Raw genomic sequence first — 17158 nt, 5'->3', positions numbered from 1 at the left:
ATTCAAAAGCTCTAACTACCTCCGCCGCCGTTTTGTTCTTCGATGCTCTTACATAGGCTTTTTTGGAAAAAACATCAATGACCGTCAATAAATAACAAAAACCATCATTGTGTTGAGCCAAAACTTGCATATCACAAAATCGTCTTGGAATTGGCTTAAAGCTCTGGGAACAAAACCTCTGTTTCTTTTACAATGCGTTCTGCCTGGTTTATGCAGTGGATAAGTGTCTTGCTCCGATAAAAAAGTTTTAACGCTGTCCAATTTGGTTTTCTATTGACAACAGACGTCAACACAGAGTTCACAATATTTAATGTTAGCTGCATTTATTCATTATTTATTAGTGTGCATATAGACAGGGTGTATTGTATTGCATCTGCATGAGTAAAAAAGTGTGCTGTGTCCTTTTGTTGCTGCAGTTCCACCCACTGTTGTTCATGCATGTTCAGTAATGTGCACAGAAACAAAACCTCTTTAGTGAGAGAAGGAGGCAGTGAGAGCAGAGCTTTAATTACCTCGATATTAAAGTAAACATTAGTTTTAAAAAATACACTGATTTACAAAATAATCTTTGTACATGCTTGCTGGCTTTGCTTTCTTTGGTTACCGGAGTTTGTTCCAGTTGTCACAGTCTTGAAGTGTTAACTACGGAAAATACAGCACCAATTTTTATTTTCTAAAATATTTCTGTGATTACAATGAATTAGTCACAAAAATAAATGCAGCGACCTTGTAAACCTTTAACGTCCATTCATGGAATTACAGAAGTAAGTTCATCTGTGAACCCTGTTAAGACATTGCGGTGCCATATTAACACAGAACAGCTCAGAAACACCTTCATTCTACGGAGTTTAGCGTTCACATCATCTCTTTTTGACTTCATCTTTGTAGGAAGACAGAAAGCAGTTTGTTTTTCCTGAACTGACACAGTTCAGCTTGGTGGACCTCATGGCTCCCCCTCCCCCCTGTGGCTTCTAAGGGGAAACGCTCCCCGGTAGCTGCTGAGAAACCGACAGTGGAGGCTTAAGACTTGCTCTTGGCCTTCTTCTGCAGGCGGGTTCGTGTGGGCTCGGTGAGCACCAGGGGCTCCTGGGTGACCATGGCGGGGTATTTCCTCCCCAGCAGCTCCACCTCCACCTTCTGGCCCACGGAGCACAGCTCCAGCGGCAGGTAGGCGAACGCCAGGCTCTGCTGGGTGGTGTAGCTGTAAGCGCCGGATGTCGTGTTGCCGACCACCTGAGAAGAAGAAGCAGGAGGAGGAGGAGGAAGTCAGGACAACCGCGCAAACTCAACACGTTCCTGACGGCTTCTCTCATCAACAGTGATGAAATCAGTCATGGAGCTCCAGCTACCGAGGTTTGCGTCGCTCACCTTGCCGTTGTACCAGATGGTCTCGTTGCCTTCGGGGTCGATGTCGTCCGTGTCCAGGGTGAGGTAGGACAGCTTCCTCTTCAGACCCTTCGCTTTGATTTCCCGGAGAGCGGCTTTCCCGATAAAGTCCGCAGGCTGAACGGAGTCGGATGTAAACACACAGAGTTCACTTATTGAGTTTATTTTCTGCTACAGACGAAATACAAAGAAAAGAGTGGAGGTACCTTGTTCAGTTTAATGAAATAGTCCAATCCGGCCTCCAGAGGGTTGGTGTCACAGTTCATCTGCAAAGATCGACAAAGTGATCAGAAAACACCACAAACACTGGGAAAATCACTGAGGAGAGGAATATTTTTTTAACCTTTGTTGAACGGACACATGAATGTAGTGCTTTCTTCATTTACGAATTTCATAAAGCCTTGAAATATTCCAGAGAAACACCACAGGGAGGACGTTTTTCCTTTTGAAGTATTTGAATGACTGATGCAGGACGGCGTACCTCTGCTCCCCATCCTCTGAAGCCCTTCTCCAGTCTCAGAGAGCCCATGGCGTAGGTGCCAAAGTTGTCGATGCCCTCGTCTTTTCCTGCCTCCATCATGGCCTTGTACACTGTTGCCATGTTCTTCTGGTCCATGTACAGCTCCCAGCCCAGCTCGCCTGCACACAGACAATCAGATTCAATTCACATACGTGCATAATGATAATTTCAAAATTTTAAATGAATGTCGTCACTAATCGATTATTTAATAATTTGACATGATGATGAGGTAACTGCTGATTGGTGTGTTGAGTGAGCCCAGGGTGTGCAGTACCAGTGTAAGAGATCCTGATGGCCCTCAGAGGGACGCCGGCCAGCTGGATCTGTTTGCAGTGGAGGAATTTGAATCCAGCGTCGCTCATGTCCTCGTCCGTCAGCTTCTGCAGAACTTTGCGCGAGTTCGGTCCGGCGATGCCCAGAACGCCGATGTCGTCTGTCACGTTGCTGATTTCGACCTCATACCCGCCATCTGCGACCTCTGCTTCGATCCACCTGTGGGAAACCAACCAGACTCTGGTAACGCTCTTTCATTTAATCTGTTTAATTTCAAAATGTGAAAAGACGCTCAGTTGTTTTACAGTTTTTCTCCATTGGTTTGGCTCATTTCTTGAAACCGAAATTACATTTTCAAAACAACATGGACAAATCTCCAAACTGGCCTGTAACTGCTCAAAACAGAATGGTGTTTCTCATTCATGTCATCACATTGGAAATGTCTTAGTACATGTCCCAATGTCTCAGAAAATTGTTGCAAATGATTAATCACAGTAAGGATAGATTTAGCACAATTCCCAAGTGAATCGGTCATGTTGATCTAAACTGACTGGTTGATTCTCAGTCTAATGGTTGCTCTCTCCATAACATATCGGCATCATTTCATTGCATCAGTCACCAGCTGCAAAATCATCTGTTCAACTGTCAAAATTAGTCAAAAACACACTTCAATACCATGAAGACCAGACATGGATGTGTTTGCATGTGAGGAGGATGTGATGGTGAGGAGGGAGACCAGTGAAGAAGTGAGCTGTGAAACTCCAGCTTCATTTACAGCACATTGGGCTACATACAGTTTTCCTTTTTTTTTTTTTTTTTTACAGTATATTGAACTCCGATGGATGGAAATTGCTCTGTGTGTGAATAAAAATTATAACAGTTTCCTTGGAGGTATTACAGCAATGTGAATCAGAACTTGAAGGTTCTTCTTAGTGTAAAATGCTTTTTGTCTTCATTTTCTTATACACAATATTTTCTGTTCGCTAAAAAACCCAAAGAAGAAAATAAAAACTATCACAGTCACCATTATGAATGAAGGACTGGGCCCAGACAGAAAGGTAGATGAGGAATATGTCAGTGGTCCTCTGCCCTTAAAGACAAAACATCTAAACATTTTGACTGTCAGTGCTCACACAATGTCAAAAGGACAAAGCGTTTTGAGGACATTGACCATTTGTTTGAGAAATAAATTTAGTTTTTCCACCTGAGTGAACTGTTTTGGCCGAGATCTGATCTCTGACAGGTGAACCGTGGTGTTTTGCTGAACCGTCCAGGTTGTTTTTGACAAGAGAACCAAGAGAACTGAGAACGTCCGGTCTGTTTGGAGAAATGAGCCAAAACTGTTGAGAAGGATCTTTGCATTTTGGAGGTTCTGACTGTTTATATGGGAAAGAAATTAAGCTTTGAAACATGAGTGAACAGTTTTGGGAGAGAGATGAGCTTTTGCAAGTGAACTATGGTGTTCAGCTGAACTGTAAGACCCTTTTGCCAAATGATCTTCGACTTTTGGAAATGTAATTTCAGTTTCAAGAAATGAGCCAAACCAATGGAGAAAAACTGTAAACAATTTACAAAGATGGAAAACTGCGTTTGTTTCATCATCACAACCCTACCACACACTGCATCTATGTCTCTCACCACTAGATGTCCCTACACTATTTAAGATGAGTTTTTCATGCAGCAGTAGGTCTGATTATGGAGGAACTGGATGTGAAAGTGTCCTATTGGGGTGTTGTGTTAGCAGCTGCTGGGAGGGTTTAGGTTTCTGCAGTATAAAGCACACTGTGAGAGAGTTTGATTCAACACAGCTTGTGGTTCATCTCTGCCCTGGGAGTGTGAGACTGAGCAAATGAGGAGTGTTTTCTTTCTTTTGTTGCGCTTTATTACCTCGACAGGGGAGCTGAGCAATGAAATGTGCGCAGGATTGGGTCGAACGCTGCATCAAAAAGACATTTGTGATAAATGAAGCACATGAAAGCTCTAATAAAGTATTTGAACTACTTTTGCTGCACAATTGAATTTTTTTTTTCCAGAAATGTTGATTGAAAACAGCGAGCTTTCAGCACATCTCAGTGCAAGATGAAGAGAATGCAGAGTCAGATTTGTTTGTCTCTGAAATTAAAAACATTCACAGAAGAATGAAAGTGCTTCAGGAGCTTCAGGTGCTCAGAAATGTCCGATCACGGCAGTTAACACGCAGTTAAATTCACTGTTAATGACCAAGGCAACAGAGGCAGTGTGTTCTAGCATCCCGCTGGTGATCTGCACATCTGGCTTCCTTTTTCTGGCAGCTGGGGCTTATTAGTCTGGTGATGTTCAAACATCCCAAATTTAAAACCAATACAAGTTTAATGGTTTTCGCATATTGAGAACTACATTATTCTTGCCTTTATTTACTCTTATCCTGATTAAAATAAGTAGATCTAAAATCCAATATTTTCTTTAGATGTACACTAGATAGTGAACCAAAAGATTTCTTTGCAATAAGTTTTCAGATAAGTAAATACGAACTGCTCCCTCAATATCCAGTGAAGATATTATCATCTGGAAATCAAAAAATCCCTGACTGCTCAGTGACTCTGAATGGATACAAGAGGATGAACATCGTCTGGCAGCATTAGAAACTTCCCTGTGGAGGATTCTGCATGTCGACCGCATTTAAATACATACAAATAACCTCAGGTTGAACTGCTGATACAATGGAAAAAGAAATCTCAGGAAGTACTGTCATTGGAAGAAGATGTACAGATAGCTTCGGGACAAATGAACCATCGGAGGAGAAGGAGAGGGAGGATAAAACGAGCAAAACATCTCCATACGGACCAATGCAAACAGCATTTAAGCAGTGAGTTGAACATTTTTCACCTGAGGTCATGCAGCTCCGACCCCGAGCCGGTGATGAGCAGAAACTCTCCCGGTGTCAGCTGGGTGATGGTGACCTCGGCGAAGACTCTCCCATTGGGTGTCAGCATGTGGCTGATATTCGTCAGACCCACCTGGGCACAGAGCGAGGAAGAGCGCCATGTGTTCCTGCATCGGGACTTTTTTCAGACTATTTATAATCGGCAGAATCAACAGTGTTATCGTCCGACCTTGGGCATGGTGTTGGCAAACAGGCGATCCAGCAGCTTGAGCGAGTCCTTTCCTTTCACGATAAACTTTCCAAAAGGAGTCAGGTCGATCACTCCCACCTTCTCCATCACCAGCTGGCACTCTCTGCCCACCGGCCCGAACCAGTTGGTGCGTCGAAAACTGGGTCTGAGCACAAAAAGAAGAAAACATCATTGTGTGTTTGTATGTTTGTTTTTTTTTTTACAAGAGCGCATTTCACTTTTACTCAAAGTTTTTATGAAATTTCTTCCAATTTAAGAGGTTTATTCTTTCTGCTTTTCACATTACTATTCATGTATTTTATTTTTTCTTTTTATCTCTCAAAATCTACTTTTCAAGAAGTTTAATCCATCACTTCTTTTATAGGTTTTATCCAAGTGTTTTAACTTTCTTTGCACAGTTTTCATAAAAAAGCCTTTAGTTGGTGAAGCCATTATATTGATCATATGTATAGTGCAGCACTTGTATCACACTGATCTGTTTCGTGAAGTTTTGTGAATGAATCTTGACTGACTAATGAACTGATTAAGGTAATTACAATTTATTGCTTTTGAAATAAAGCATTATTATGTACCGTATTGACAATGTTACCAAGTAGAGTAACAATCTGAGTAACTAGAGGAGTGAAGGGTCGGCGTCATTGCTGGATATAAACACGTCAGGGTTACAAGTGGAGATGAAAAGTTGCTTGGGCAAGGCTGGAACAACATTAGAATCCGTGCAGACTGAAGCATCCAATGTCACAGCTACGCGACAAGACTGCAGCAACTGAAAGGTCCAACGGCATGTGAAGCTGCAGGTTTGTCACGGGTCCGGGCGACTATCGGATTATCTCAACAAGCCATCAACTGTAAGGGATTTTAAAGAGAAGATAGTGATCATACATGTGCTTGTGCATGTGTCGCCGGAGCGTTAGCAGCTGCCCTGCTGTTCCTAAATGGCTCTCTTGTGCCGCCGCTGCTGCTTCGGAGTCAGAGAGGCCGCTGGATGATGTGTGAGAGGACTGGCTGGGAGGGACCTTAATGCAACCTCCCATATAAACCCTGGAACATTATGTCCTTTTACATTTATTATACGGACATGTACACCAGCCCGTGGTCATTTTGTGTGCGTGTGTGTGTGTGTTGCTTGTACGATTGGGGGAGTGACTCCGATCCAGAAATTTCATGGCACGCTAAAAAAAAAAAAAGCTTTATAAAGAACATTTTGTTCATCTGGCTCTATTTGGAAATAAAAACATCAAAGAAGAGATGAGACATTTAGTCACACACTGGGACGACACTGTTCCCTCACAGAGAGAACGCCGCCCTCTGTTCGGTGAAAGCATGTTTTTCCCATGAGTCTTTAGGTTCCCTGTGGATGTACTGCAAAGAATAGATCATCGGAAGGTACTGCCGAGTTCAAAGTTTCATGCAGGTGAGATGGACGGATGGATCTTACTTGTATCCAGTCTCGTCCCCAGACTTGTAGAACCAATGTGGTTGTTCCCAGCCAGCGTGAAATCCCATGGACCCTTTGTCCTTCAGCAGCTCGTAGACTCCACTCGTCCGGTAGGTCGGCCGGCCGGAGAAGCGCTCCTCCTTGGGGTAACCGACTGGTGCGACCAGCGCAGAAGCGGTGGACGATTAGAGAAACACGAGGCTTTGCCACGGTGAAATCTCGGCAGTCACCTCCTCGATTTTCTTACCCACGTTGTTGTATCCGTAGGACTCTCGAGCTTTGGCGCACATGAAGGGCACGTCCGCCCACTTTCCGTAGCGGTTTGGGTCGCACTCGATCAAGTCGTAGGGAGGCTCTCCATTCAGGATCCAGTTGCCCAGGAACTTACCTATACCTCCAGCGTGGATGATCCCATACCTGGCCACAAAAAGTCCAAGAATAATCAGAGTTTTCACCTTTTAATGCACGTAGAATCAGATATCTACCACAATCAAAACTATACAATAAGAGTTTTGCTCGAGCAGTGGTTTTACCCAAAGCCGATGGCGGTCCAGTAGTTTGGAACTCCATGGTGGGGTCCGACCATGGGCAGCAGGTCTGGGGTGTAGGTGATCGGGCCGGACACGATGTTTATGATGTCGGCAGTCTTCAGGACCGGCACCATCTCCATGGCCATCTCGACGTGCTCCATGATCCTGTCCAGATCCGACTCAAACAGCTCCTTCCCGAAACCTGCAACCAACGGCCGGGTTCAACCAACTGCAGGCCGCAGTAACAACCCGGGGCGTCCACGGCAGGCGGACCTGGGGGCACTCCGTCTCTGACCCACGAATCCTGCAGCACCATCTTCTCCATCTTCTCATAGGGACCGAAGAGGAGGCCGTCTCGCTCCTGGCGGAGGTAGTAGGAGCCCTCCAGGTCCCGGATGACGGGCAGCTCCTGCTTCAGGGCCTTCACCTCCGGGACTGTGGCCGTCACTACGTACTGATGGTGCACCGGGATGGTGGGGTGTTCCAACCCGATCAGCTTGCCCACCTCCCGGGCCCAGAAACCTGAAAACCAACAAGGAAAGTTTGAAATCAGCTGACAAAATGGATCCAATGAGAAATGTAGATTTTACTATTGATTCCCAATGGTTTTTTTGAATGAACCTGATATTTTTAGGAGTTTTTCTACCTTGAAATGAGAATAACCTGTTCAGTCAAAAAGAGTTTTAACATTTTAAAGAAGTCACTTTCATATGTAAATACTTGTGCTGTTTCTTTAAGGCTGTCTCGCCTACCTGCTGTGGAAAACAAACAATTTGCAGAAGGTCCTAAAGAATGAGCTTTTTGCTACCTCCAGACTTTATAGCGCCTATAATGTGAAGTTAATTTCTCCTGGTGGAAACAGGAAACTCTGATGAATGAATCTGTTTGTAAGGGAAATACAGTCTGTGCAGCCCCCACCGTCTCTTTCTGTTCAGGTAAAAACATGATGAAAACACTAAAGACGTACACAGTTTATGTCATATAGGAGAAGGTCCAGTTTAACACAAGCAAACAAACACATCCAGATGAGAATACACCGGACTAAAAATGAAAAAGCAACCAAAAGAAACTACTTTGGGAAGGGAACGTTCTGAATGGAAATATAAATGTACAGATTTTAGAGGCTTTGACCAGCAAAAGCAGGACAAAGGCTGAAAAGGTGCCTAAAACTGGCAATGAAATGTAAGGTTTCAAAGTTTAATGAGCATCTGGACTTTACAGCCCGTAAACCTCAGACAGTTAAATTCCCAGCCTACACTGTTATCCTACACCTGACATGGAAAATCAGTTAACTTTTAGCTTTACGGTCATGTACATTAGGTAATACTGGTGCTTTTTTTTTTTTTTTTCTCATTTCTTCCCTCAGGCTGTTCAATGAAGCACAGTGACGCCGCTCGATATGTGGCTTGAAATCAAGTATTGATCACAATAGTAGTGATTACAAGGTAACTAGAGAGAGAGGGAGAGCAGCTGCTTTATAAATCGGTGACCACAAAACAAATAGGATGTGACATGGGACAAGAAGTGATGATTCAGCATGGCTGCAGTGACCTGCTGTTAATGTACCTGTTGCAGTTTATCTGTGCCACCAGACTCATCTGCAGCCTGTTGACATTGCATCTATTTACACATTCATACGTGAACTTTAACCCGTGATGAGGGATCAGCGAGAAGTGCACACACACACACACATATGGTATGCTGATAAGGTAGTCGACGCAAAAGCAAAAAAGGACAGCGCAGGAGTGTGTGTGCGTCCAGGAAAAGTTGACGAATAGAGTCAACAAGTGCACCAAAATAAATCAACCTTTGAAACAAGCACGGCTTTGTCTGCAGCAGCGATGCAAACTGCTGCTTTACATTTGGAATAATCAGGATTTGTTTAAAAAAAAAAAAAAAAGTCACAAGCTGAATCAGTCGCTGCCAACATTTACGTAGTTTTCACTCCCCGAGGTGTATTTCTGTACTTGGCTAAACGGAGAGATGAGGAGTTCTATTTAAAAAAAAGAAAAGAAAAAAAAGAAGCTGCATCCACATCCTGAATCAGCACAAGCCGCTGAACACAATGTACTGAAGGGAAAGAGGGAAAGTACAAAAACATGAGGGAACCACAGTCAGCAAACAGGCAGGGTCGCAAGCAACGATCCATTCAAAATGTTGAGATCATGAGCCAGAAAGCTCACGAGAACTAAATGAACCGGATAGATTATTGGTTAGCTATTCATCAAAAAGATATCTGAGAATGAAAAAAAAAAGTTGGATGAATAGCCAAAAGTCAAAACGTTTAGGTGATGGTAGAGCAGAAAAAATCCAAATAACGATCTGGAATCAGGGCACCAAAAGTTAAATTAATCAGGGAAAAGAATAGTAACTTATAAAACTAAGTCAGTAGTGCATAAAAAGTTAGAATATTTATCTTGAAGTAGTTCACAAAAAGTCAAAATATTCAGATAAAAGTAGTATCAAATAAATAAACACCCTACTTAGATTGATAAATGGTTGAAATCATATAAAGTTAAAGACTGCCATATGACTGACTGAAATTTCTACTTAAACAGAAGGTTGTGCTAATATACACAAAATAACATGAAGGATGATGGTGAGACGACTGCTGTAAGTAAAGCTTAAACTTGGAAACTGTTACAAATCTTACAAATAACTAAATGGAACAGCTGATAAAAAGTGGAAATTTTATCTATTATATATTGGAGGCATGTTTTAAAATATTTTGTTGCACAGAGCACACAAATGATTTAAGTATAGCAACAGGTTATTAGGGTAGCTATGAGTTTTAAATGATTTGTTATACAGATGTAGTTTGTTGAGATGGAAAGCAGAAATCATGAATGCATCACTTTTTTTTCAGCTCTTAAGACACAAGAATCTAATAAAGAAGTTAATGATTACCAAAATCCTGGTTCGTTATTCAAAATGAATGGGAAGATGCATCAAGCTTATAGTTACAATGTTTAAACGAAAGTAAAGATGAAAGTTTGTTTCAGGTGAAAACACAGCATGGGGAAAGTGAGAGTCATGAGATAAAAGGACGGATTTCAAAGTGTTGTTTTGGTGAACCAGACAATAAAATAGAACAAAGGTGGTGAGCTGATAACATGCAAACCAAGATAACATTGTCCCGGTCACTTCATCGGACTGATGAAGTGAAACTCGATCCTTTGATCTTTAACTGTGAGAGGAAGCTTCATGAGAAAGTCGGGGTACAACATGTGTTTCAAACTACTCTCACAGTTTCCACAGTGACGTGGAGACAAAGAGAGGTGAATGCCAAACAGACCCCCTGCGCCGGGGGCTTTCTATAGAGGGCAGGAAAAAAAAAAAAGTACATCCAACAGGCTTAAAATGAGAGACGGGAATCTGCAAGTACACCGAGGAGATATGTTACACAACAACAACAAGGCTGTTTGTTGGTTTGTATCTATATGTGCACAATGTGCCTGATGCTTGCCGGTATCCTGTGCGGGATGTTTTAGGGTAAAATTATAGGTTAGCTTCTCTCCTGTCAGGGTTTTTTCTGCAGCCTGTGTCGTAAATCTTAAAAACCACAGAAACAGGAAAACACACGGATGCACAGAGCAAATTTGTAGCCGTACTCGCAAAAGCACAACCAATCAATATTTGAATATTAACTTCTCACAAACAAACACACGGGTAAGTATTTACTCAGATTTTGCACAGGATAAAAAAAGGGGATACCCCCCCCCACAGCAGATGCAGAGGAAGAAAACTGTTAGAAAAGTGTACGTTGGGGAGGTGTGCGTGTGCTGCCGCTTCAAGATTGGAGGAAACGTGAACTGCTGGCCGGTCCGGATTGGCTGCGGGACACTGGGAAGGCAGAGGGCCAGCGGAGCCGCGGCCTCACTGGCTTCCACCAGAGTACAGAATGTGCAAACTGAAAAAGGGGGGAAATCTGGAACTGTGATGCGAATGCAGCTGTGCGGCATTTGTTCTGCGGCCTTTCTTTACGATGTTCCTGACAGGCCGACGATCACACACACACACACACACACACACACACACACACACACACACACACACACACACACACACACACGTACACAGGCCAAGCCTTCAAATGCATTTCAGCCTTACAACTGCACTGCCAGTTCATTTAAAAACCCAGATGATCCTGCATGGAAACGGGCGCCCCCTGAAAAATATCAATGACCTACATATCGCTCGAGGTTATGCAACACGCTGGAAAAGTTTGGGGGTTGTTGGGTGGTGGTGGTGGGGAGGGGGGGACTAAAGCAGATTCCTGAAACTCGGCCAGATAAACAAGCAACTGCAGCGGGGATGAAAGAAGTCGCTGCCGACGAAATCCTCCCAGAACTGGAACGACCCAGTTCGAGCCAAAACCCTCTCCGGTGAACTCTGCAGGCAGCGGAGCAGCGGCCTGTGCGGGCAAAGGTCTCCCCGCTGCAGAGCGCTGGCAGATAACACCGCGCGCCGGCGGTGGAAACACAACAGCTCTGCTCTGCATGCAAACTGCTCAGTTTGTTCCCATTCCTCTCAAACACTGGCACAGAAACCGCATTCTGAATCATTAGTTAGGGTTGAAGCCAGGGCACAGAAAGAAAAAAATACCAATTGAGCTGTTATTGTGACATAATTCTACAAATTTTGAGTTTTTGCACATTGGTTTCTTGTTTTTAGAAAAGGCCACTTTTATCATTCTGAGGGCTGCAAAAAAAATTTTATCCTCACGATCTGAAGCCCAAACAGTGAATGAACACACTTAAACCAAAAGATTTCTGAGATTTTCTGCAGAAAATTAATTGCTAAGGATAATCTGTAGGTCTCTCATTTCAATCAACGTTCATTTCATAGTTTTACCTTAGACTGAACCCAGAAATACAGTCATTTGGAGTCACTTTAATCGACACCTGTTTCAGATGTGAACATTAAGCTGTCATCGCTTTTGAAAACCTGAAACTTTATTTGCAGCCACAAAATATGATGAGGGGAAACCTAACTAACTTATACTTAAGTAGTAAAAAATAATTAGGTAAAAAAAAAAAAATCATCTCTAGTTCTCTTCACTTTATAATGATGCAAAATAAATGCATCACTAGTGCATAATCTGTTAATTCCATCTTCAATTGAAACGTTCTTCAAGGTGTTTTCCAACGTTTCAGTGACTTAAACACATGGAGTAGCGGAACAAAAGGCGAGCCCATGTTTCAGATTGAGGGATGTGTCTCTCTCACAAATCCCAACAAACAACAGGTGGGGCTCATCCTTCAAGACAAACATCTGGCAGGTTTGAGAGCAGAGCTGAAAAACCCAAACTGTTAATGCACATACGAATACTGATGCAGAAATAAAAAAAAAAACTTTTGCATGAAGTTAACTGTGTCTAAAAATGTCTGTGCGTTATGGCGCACACACACACACACACACACACACACACACATACACATACACACACACACGTTTTATGAGCTCTGGGTGAACTCTCCACTGTAAAAAAAAATACCACCACAATGACAATGATCCCATTCAGCGCAGCGCCCAGCACTGTGGTGGAACTTATAGCAGCTCTGTTATATAATCCATACCAGACTGATGACCCGCCTTCGCTTTGGCTTAGGGGGGGTTTGGGGGGGGGGGGGGGGGGGGTTGACTCTGAGTCGGATGGAGCCATGCAGAAGATGGATGGGATCTATCAAGTATGTTTGATTTTCATCACAAATATTTCATTCATGGGTCAAACTGTTGCTGAGGAACTGTAACGCCAGACTATATGAAGACGACTTTGCAAGTTACATTTAGCCTAAACACGAGTAATGCTTTTCAGTATAGAATGCAGAATTTATTGGTGAGATTTTGTTCAATTGTGGTTGAGATGACGGATGTCTGCATTACGGCAGCTGCCCTACATGCATTCAGTTTGCGTCTTCTGGTCCGACGCCAGGATAAACGCATATTGTATAACACTGACATAGAAGCGACCTCTTCTTGCAGGGGTCGCCGCAACAAATCACTACAACTCCCATCGTAAGTTTGGCTAGTTTTTCTTTCAGACCGCAGTCCAAATACAACCGGGATTCAAACCCGGGGTCCGAAAACTCACCAAGGACAAAGCTTAAACAGATGCCCCCAAATTCAGCTCAAATCCCACTGCTGATGGGTTACACTGTGACACCTTTGACCTCTGAGAGCTCTTGTACTCCTGTGGCGTATCATTAAGATTAACTATGAATGATATGGGTAAAAAGTAGAGACATTAATTTAATGTTTTTAAGGCCTTCCATTAACACAGTGGTATTTTGACCATCACATTTCAGCAATAGTGCAACTGACTTTATTCATTACAGACCTGTACTTGGTTGGAACTGAGCCTCACCAGCGTCTCTGGTTGTAAAAGTACAGAGTGTGAGGATTCAGGCACAAACCTGCTGTGTTGACGATGCGGTTGGCGCGGATGGTCCCGTGAGGAGTCTGGACGTCCCACTTGCCGTCGGCCGTGGGGCTGAGGCCGGTGACCGGGGCCGGATTGTAGATCTGTGCTCCATACATGCGAGCCCCGGCAGCAAGAGCCATGGTCAGAGAGTAAGGGTCGATGTGGCCGTCTTCAGGGGTGTACAGACCCGCCAGCACCTGCAATTCAGGCAGAAACCGTCACAGAACCACGAATTCAACAGGCTGATTTGGGAAAGACAGTCAAGCATTTCTGTAATTAATGGAAAACCAGAATGAGATTTTCCGTCCAAAGGGGTTCACACCTTGTTAATGTTAAGCAGAGGGAAAAGCTCGTTGACTTTTTCCGGTCCGATGAGGTACTGCTCCGTCACGTTCCAGTGTGTCCGGGTCATCTGGTACCTCATCTCATCCACCCGAGCCGGCGTGGAGGCGATACGGACGCTGCCGGGCTGGTGGAGGCCCACCGCCTGCAGGACCACAAGAGATGGATGTTGTTGCAAACAATGAAAGAAAAATCAATGTACATCTTAAAAAAAGGAAAGTAAATGCCTCACCTGTCCCGTCTCGGCCTCCAGGGTCTCGTATAATTTAATACTGTCATAGTGGACTCTCTTGAGGTTGATGCCTGGATGGTAATAAGTCGTCAAACCAGCCTGGAATAAAAACAAAGTCATATTACTGTTGGTATGACAGACTGCAATTGGTCTGAGCTGAACTATCCTGATATAACCAGATAATTTTATTTTCAGAAGTACGACTGTCCTTCATGAAGCACCAGATGGAGCTTGTGCATCAGTGGGAGGACATGTATCACGGTTTGGGAATCAAAGGCTGAGCCAAGTTTTATATTTTCTGATCTTAAAACCTTTCTTATTTGATGCAGTCTAAAACTTGACTGAATAAACATGCATAACTACAACAATCATGACTGAAAGTTAATTATCTAAAACTACAGAATAATCATTTCTCATGAAATGCATATGTGTTCTTAATATGTTCTTGGAATCCCTGTTCCATCACTTTCTAAAAACTAATTTTTACATTCTTTTACAGTTTTTTAGGTCGCCACATGTCACACCACCAGGTGGCCTATAAATTTGACTTTTTAATGCTCATGTCAGCTGATTTAACACTACAAAACTCTTAAAATAGCCATGTGCATACACATATATCCTAAGGAGCGATTCCCTAGAAGAGAAAACATCCGAATATGCGCCTTTCCTAATCTCTTACTTGATGTTTTATTTCTCTTTATTATAATCCAAATGGCAAAAAAGGTATGAAAGCAAATTTTTTAACAAAAGAAGCTAAAATACTATGTTCAAAGAGACAATAAAGCTCCAATAATGTGCAAAAAACGAGGTTGTTGAGAATTTTTAGTAAATTTTCTCTCACTTATCTGAAAGAAAGGAGATTCTGGATCAAGCGGTTTGCACACGGCCTGGAGGATCAGAGAGCGATTTAAACCTCCAACCTATTAATCACCAGCTGACAGTGATGTTTATATATAATATTAACAGTAGTACAACTACGTTTTAATAAATTCCTCACAACACAGTTCCTACATGAATTCAGGACATCTGGAGCAAATACATTTCTTCTCACAATCAGAAAACAAACATGGATTTCAATGTGAGAAATGACTGCTAACCCTTCCACTTTGCACCCTGTTCATTTCATTCACTGTGCAGGAGTTCAGAGCAGCCCAGTAACCGGAGAGGACGGCTCCTCTTCAGACATGTATTAATAGCACGAACGTGTGAGGCTTGTAAATGAATGGAGGAGAGTGAAGAAGCACTAAGTGGGTCAAGACCTCAGATGCCTTTTGGGAACCTGCAGAGTGACAGCTGCGCTCCATAGGATCAGTGTGAATGAAGGGCGATGCATAGAGAGGCTGTAAACATTTCCATTAAATGAGACTGTCGAGGACTGGGCCAGTGCCATGCTTCAGAGGCATTAAGAGGCTTAGCAGTATTTTTTTTTTTTTTTAATTTAACGTGATGCAGATGACACTTTGTGGATGCTTTAAGGCTCCTCAATGAGCCATTCATGTTTACACTGCAGAGGTGAACAAATTAAGAAAAGAAAAATGCTAAACTGTAACAATTCTAAACTTTAATTGGTGCAAATGCTGCTTCTATTGAGGAGAATTATATTTTTTTTAATGTATTATATGTCATATTCTCTGATTATCATCTTTTTGTGTCAAGTATGATTAAGGTTTTGGACAAGCTGAAATTTCTGTAACTTTATGGAATTAAAATATGTGTTTAAATGTAACCCTCTGATCATTTTGGATTAAGAAAACTAACAAATGAAATGTGTGACAAGCGATGTCTTGTTGGGGCTTTTTTTTTCTTACTCTTGCTTGATTGCAACATTTGTAAATGGGCAATATGATCACATATTTTTCTAGGAATATATGCAATGTAATGATCCTTTTCCAACGTTTTCAAACAGAAAACGTTGACATGGCAATCACACAGTTGCAGACTGACATGGGGGGTGCATATGAGTTGAAAGCAGGCCGTGTGACCCCCACACCCCACCCCTGGTGTGCAGCTGCTGCTGTGGAAACCCTGTGGGACACACACCACCTGGCTCCCCTCCACCACCTCCACATTCAGAGCAGTAGACCTACGGCGTGCCAGGTGGATCCAGCTGTCAGCTCAGACTTCTCCAGCAGCACCACATCCTTCATGCCACCTTTGGCCAGGTGGTAGGCCAGACTGACCCCCACACATCCGCCTCCGATGATGACGGTTTCTGCAGTGTCTTTCCACCTTTTCCTCAAAGCTGAAGATGCATCACTGGAAAGGGAAAGGACCACAGAGGGTGAGTGATCAGTGATCAGTGATCAATACAGACACTAAATATGTTCACAGATTGTTCAGCTCCTCCTCAAACATGCAGAAATCTGACTGAAACGTGGCTTGTTTCCACTAAATGAGACAGAACAAGCTCACCTTTGTTCCCCTTGCTTTCTAGAGGTGCAGCAGATCGTCCTGACGGGGAGTCCATCGATCCTCCTGCAGGCTGCAAAGTCCCTGCGCAACTTTCTGCTGATCAGGTTCAATATCCGAGACATGGCGAGTGGAAGAAAGAAAAAAGAAAACCTACAATATATTTAGCATTAAAAAAAAAGAAAAAGTGAGGGCATGAGTAGCCCTGCTCTGCAGTCCTGTAGAGCTGCGTGCAGATACAAATATCCCAGTTTAGCGCTGACAGGCCCTTCGTCCCGCCCACAGGTCCAGAGGAGTAACAGAGTAACAGAGTAACTGAGTCAGGTCAGGACGAAACTTTACCCACATCCAGCAGCTCGGAGGAGTTAACCCTTTGACTGCCAGACTGGGAATGTAGGTCACACACTGGATCAACACACCAGTCCTCAACGAGATTAATTAACTCATTGTTTCTTTTTGAACATAAATGTGCTGATAAAACACTGACTTTT

At 43.1% G+C, this 17158-nt stretch overlaps 1 protein-coding gene across 1 annotated transcript; it reads right to left on the bottom strand.

Annotated features, from left to right (window-relative positions):
* Nucleotides 1–477: 477 nt before the first annotated feature.
* LOC115384690 (dimethylglycine dehydrogenase, mitochondrial-like) lies at nucleotides 478–16792 on the bottom strand. The gene is made up of 16 exons (XM_030086932.1): nucleotides 16671–16792; nucleotides 16346–16514; nucleotides 14259–14357; nucleotides 14007–14171; nucleotides 13677–13881; nucleotides 7534–7782; nucleotides 7264–7462; nucleotides 6978–7147; nucleotides 6731–6884; nucleotides 5272–5437; nucleotides 5045–5175; nucleotides 2181–2398; nucleotides 1868–2025; nucleotides 1593–1652; nucleotides 1369–1503; nucleotides 478–1233 (listed from the first exon to the last, which is right to left on the bottom strand). The coding sequence occupies exons 1-16, from the start codon at nucleotides 16790–16792 to the stop codon at nucleotides 1021–1023; spliced, it is 2613 nt and encodes an 870-aa protein (XP_029942792.1). The 3' UTR covers nucleotides 478–1020.
* Between the last annotated feature and the right edge of the window lie 366 nt (nucleotides 16793–17158).

Source organism: Salarias fasciatus, unplaced genomic scaffold (genome assembly GCF_902148845.1).
Source record: "Salarias fasciatus unplaced genomic scaffold, fSalaFa1.1, whole genome shotgun sequence".
Taxonomy (NCBI): Eukaryota; Metazoa; Chordata; class Actinopteri; order Blenniiformes; family Blenniidae; genus Salarias; species Salarias fasciatus.
This window is presented reverse-complemented; position numbering and strand designations above follow the sequence as displayed.

Excerpts from the sequence above, each read along its gene's own strand:
- LOC115384690 (XM_030086932.1), bottom strand. The coding sequence starts at position 16,792 with ATGTCTCGGATATTGAACCTGATCAGCAGAAAGTTGCGCAGGGACTTT. Across the intron at positions 14,172-14,258 it reads TGGAGGCCGAGACGGGACAG|GCGGTGGGCCTCCACCAGCC; the intron begins GTGAGGCATTTA and ends GTGGTCCTGCAG. Across the intron at positions 13,882-14,006 it reads CTCTGCTTAACATTAACAAG|GTGCTGGCGGGTCTGTACAC; the intron begins GTGTGAACCCCT and ends CCTGAATTGCAG.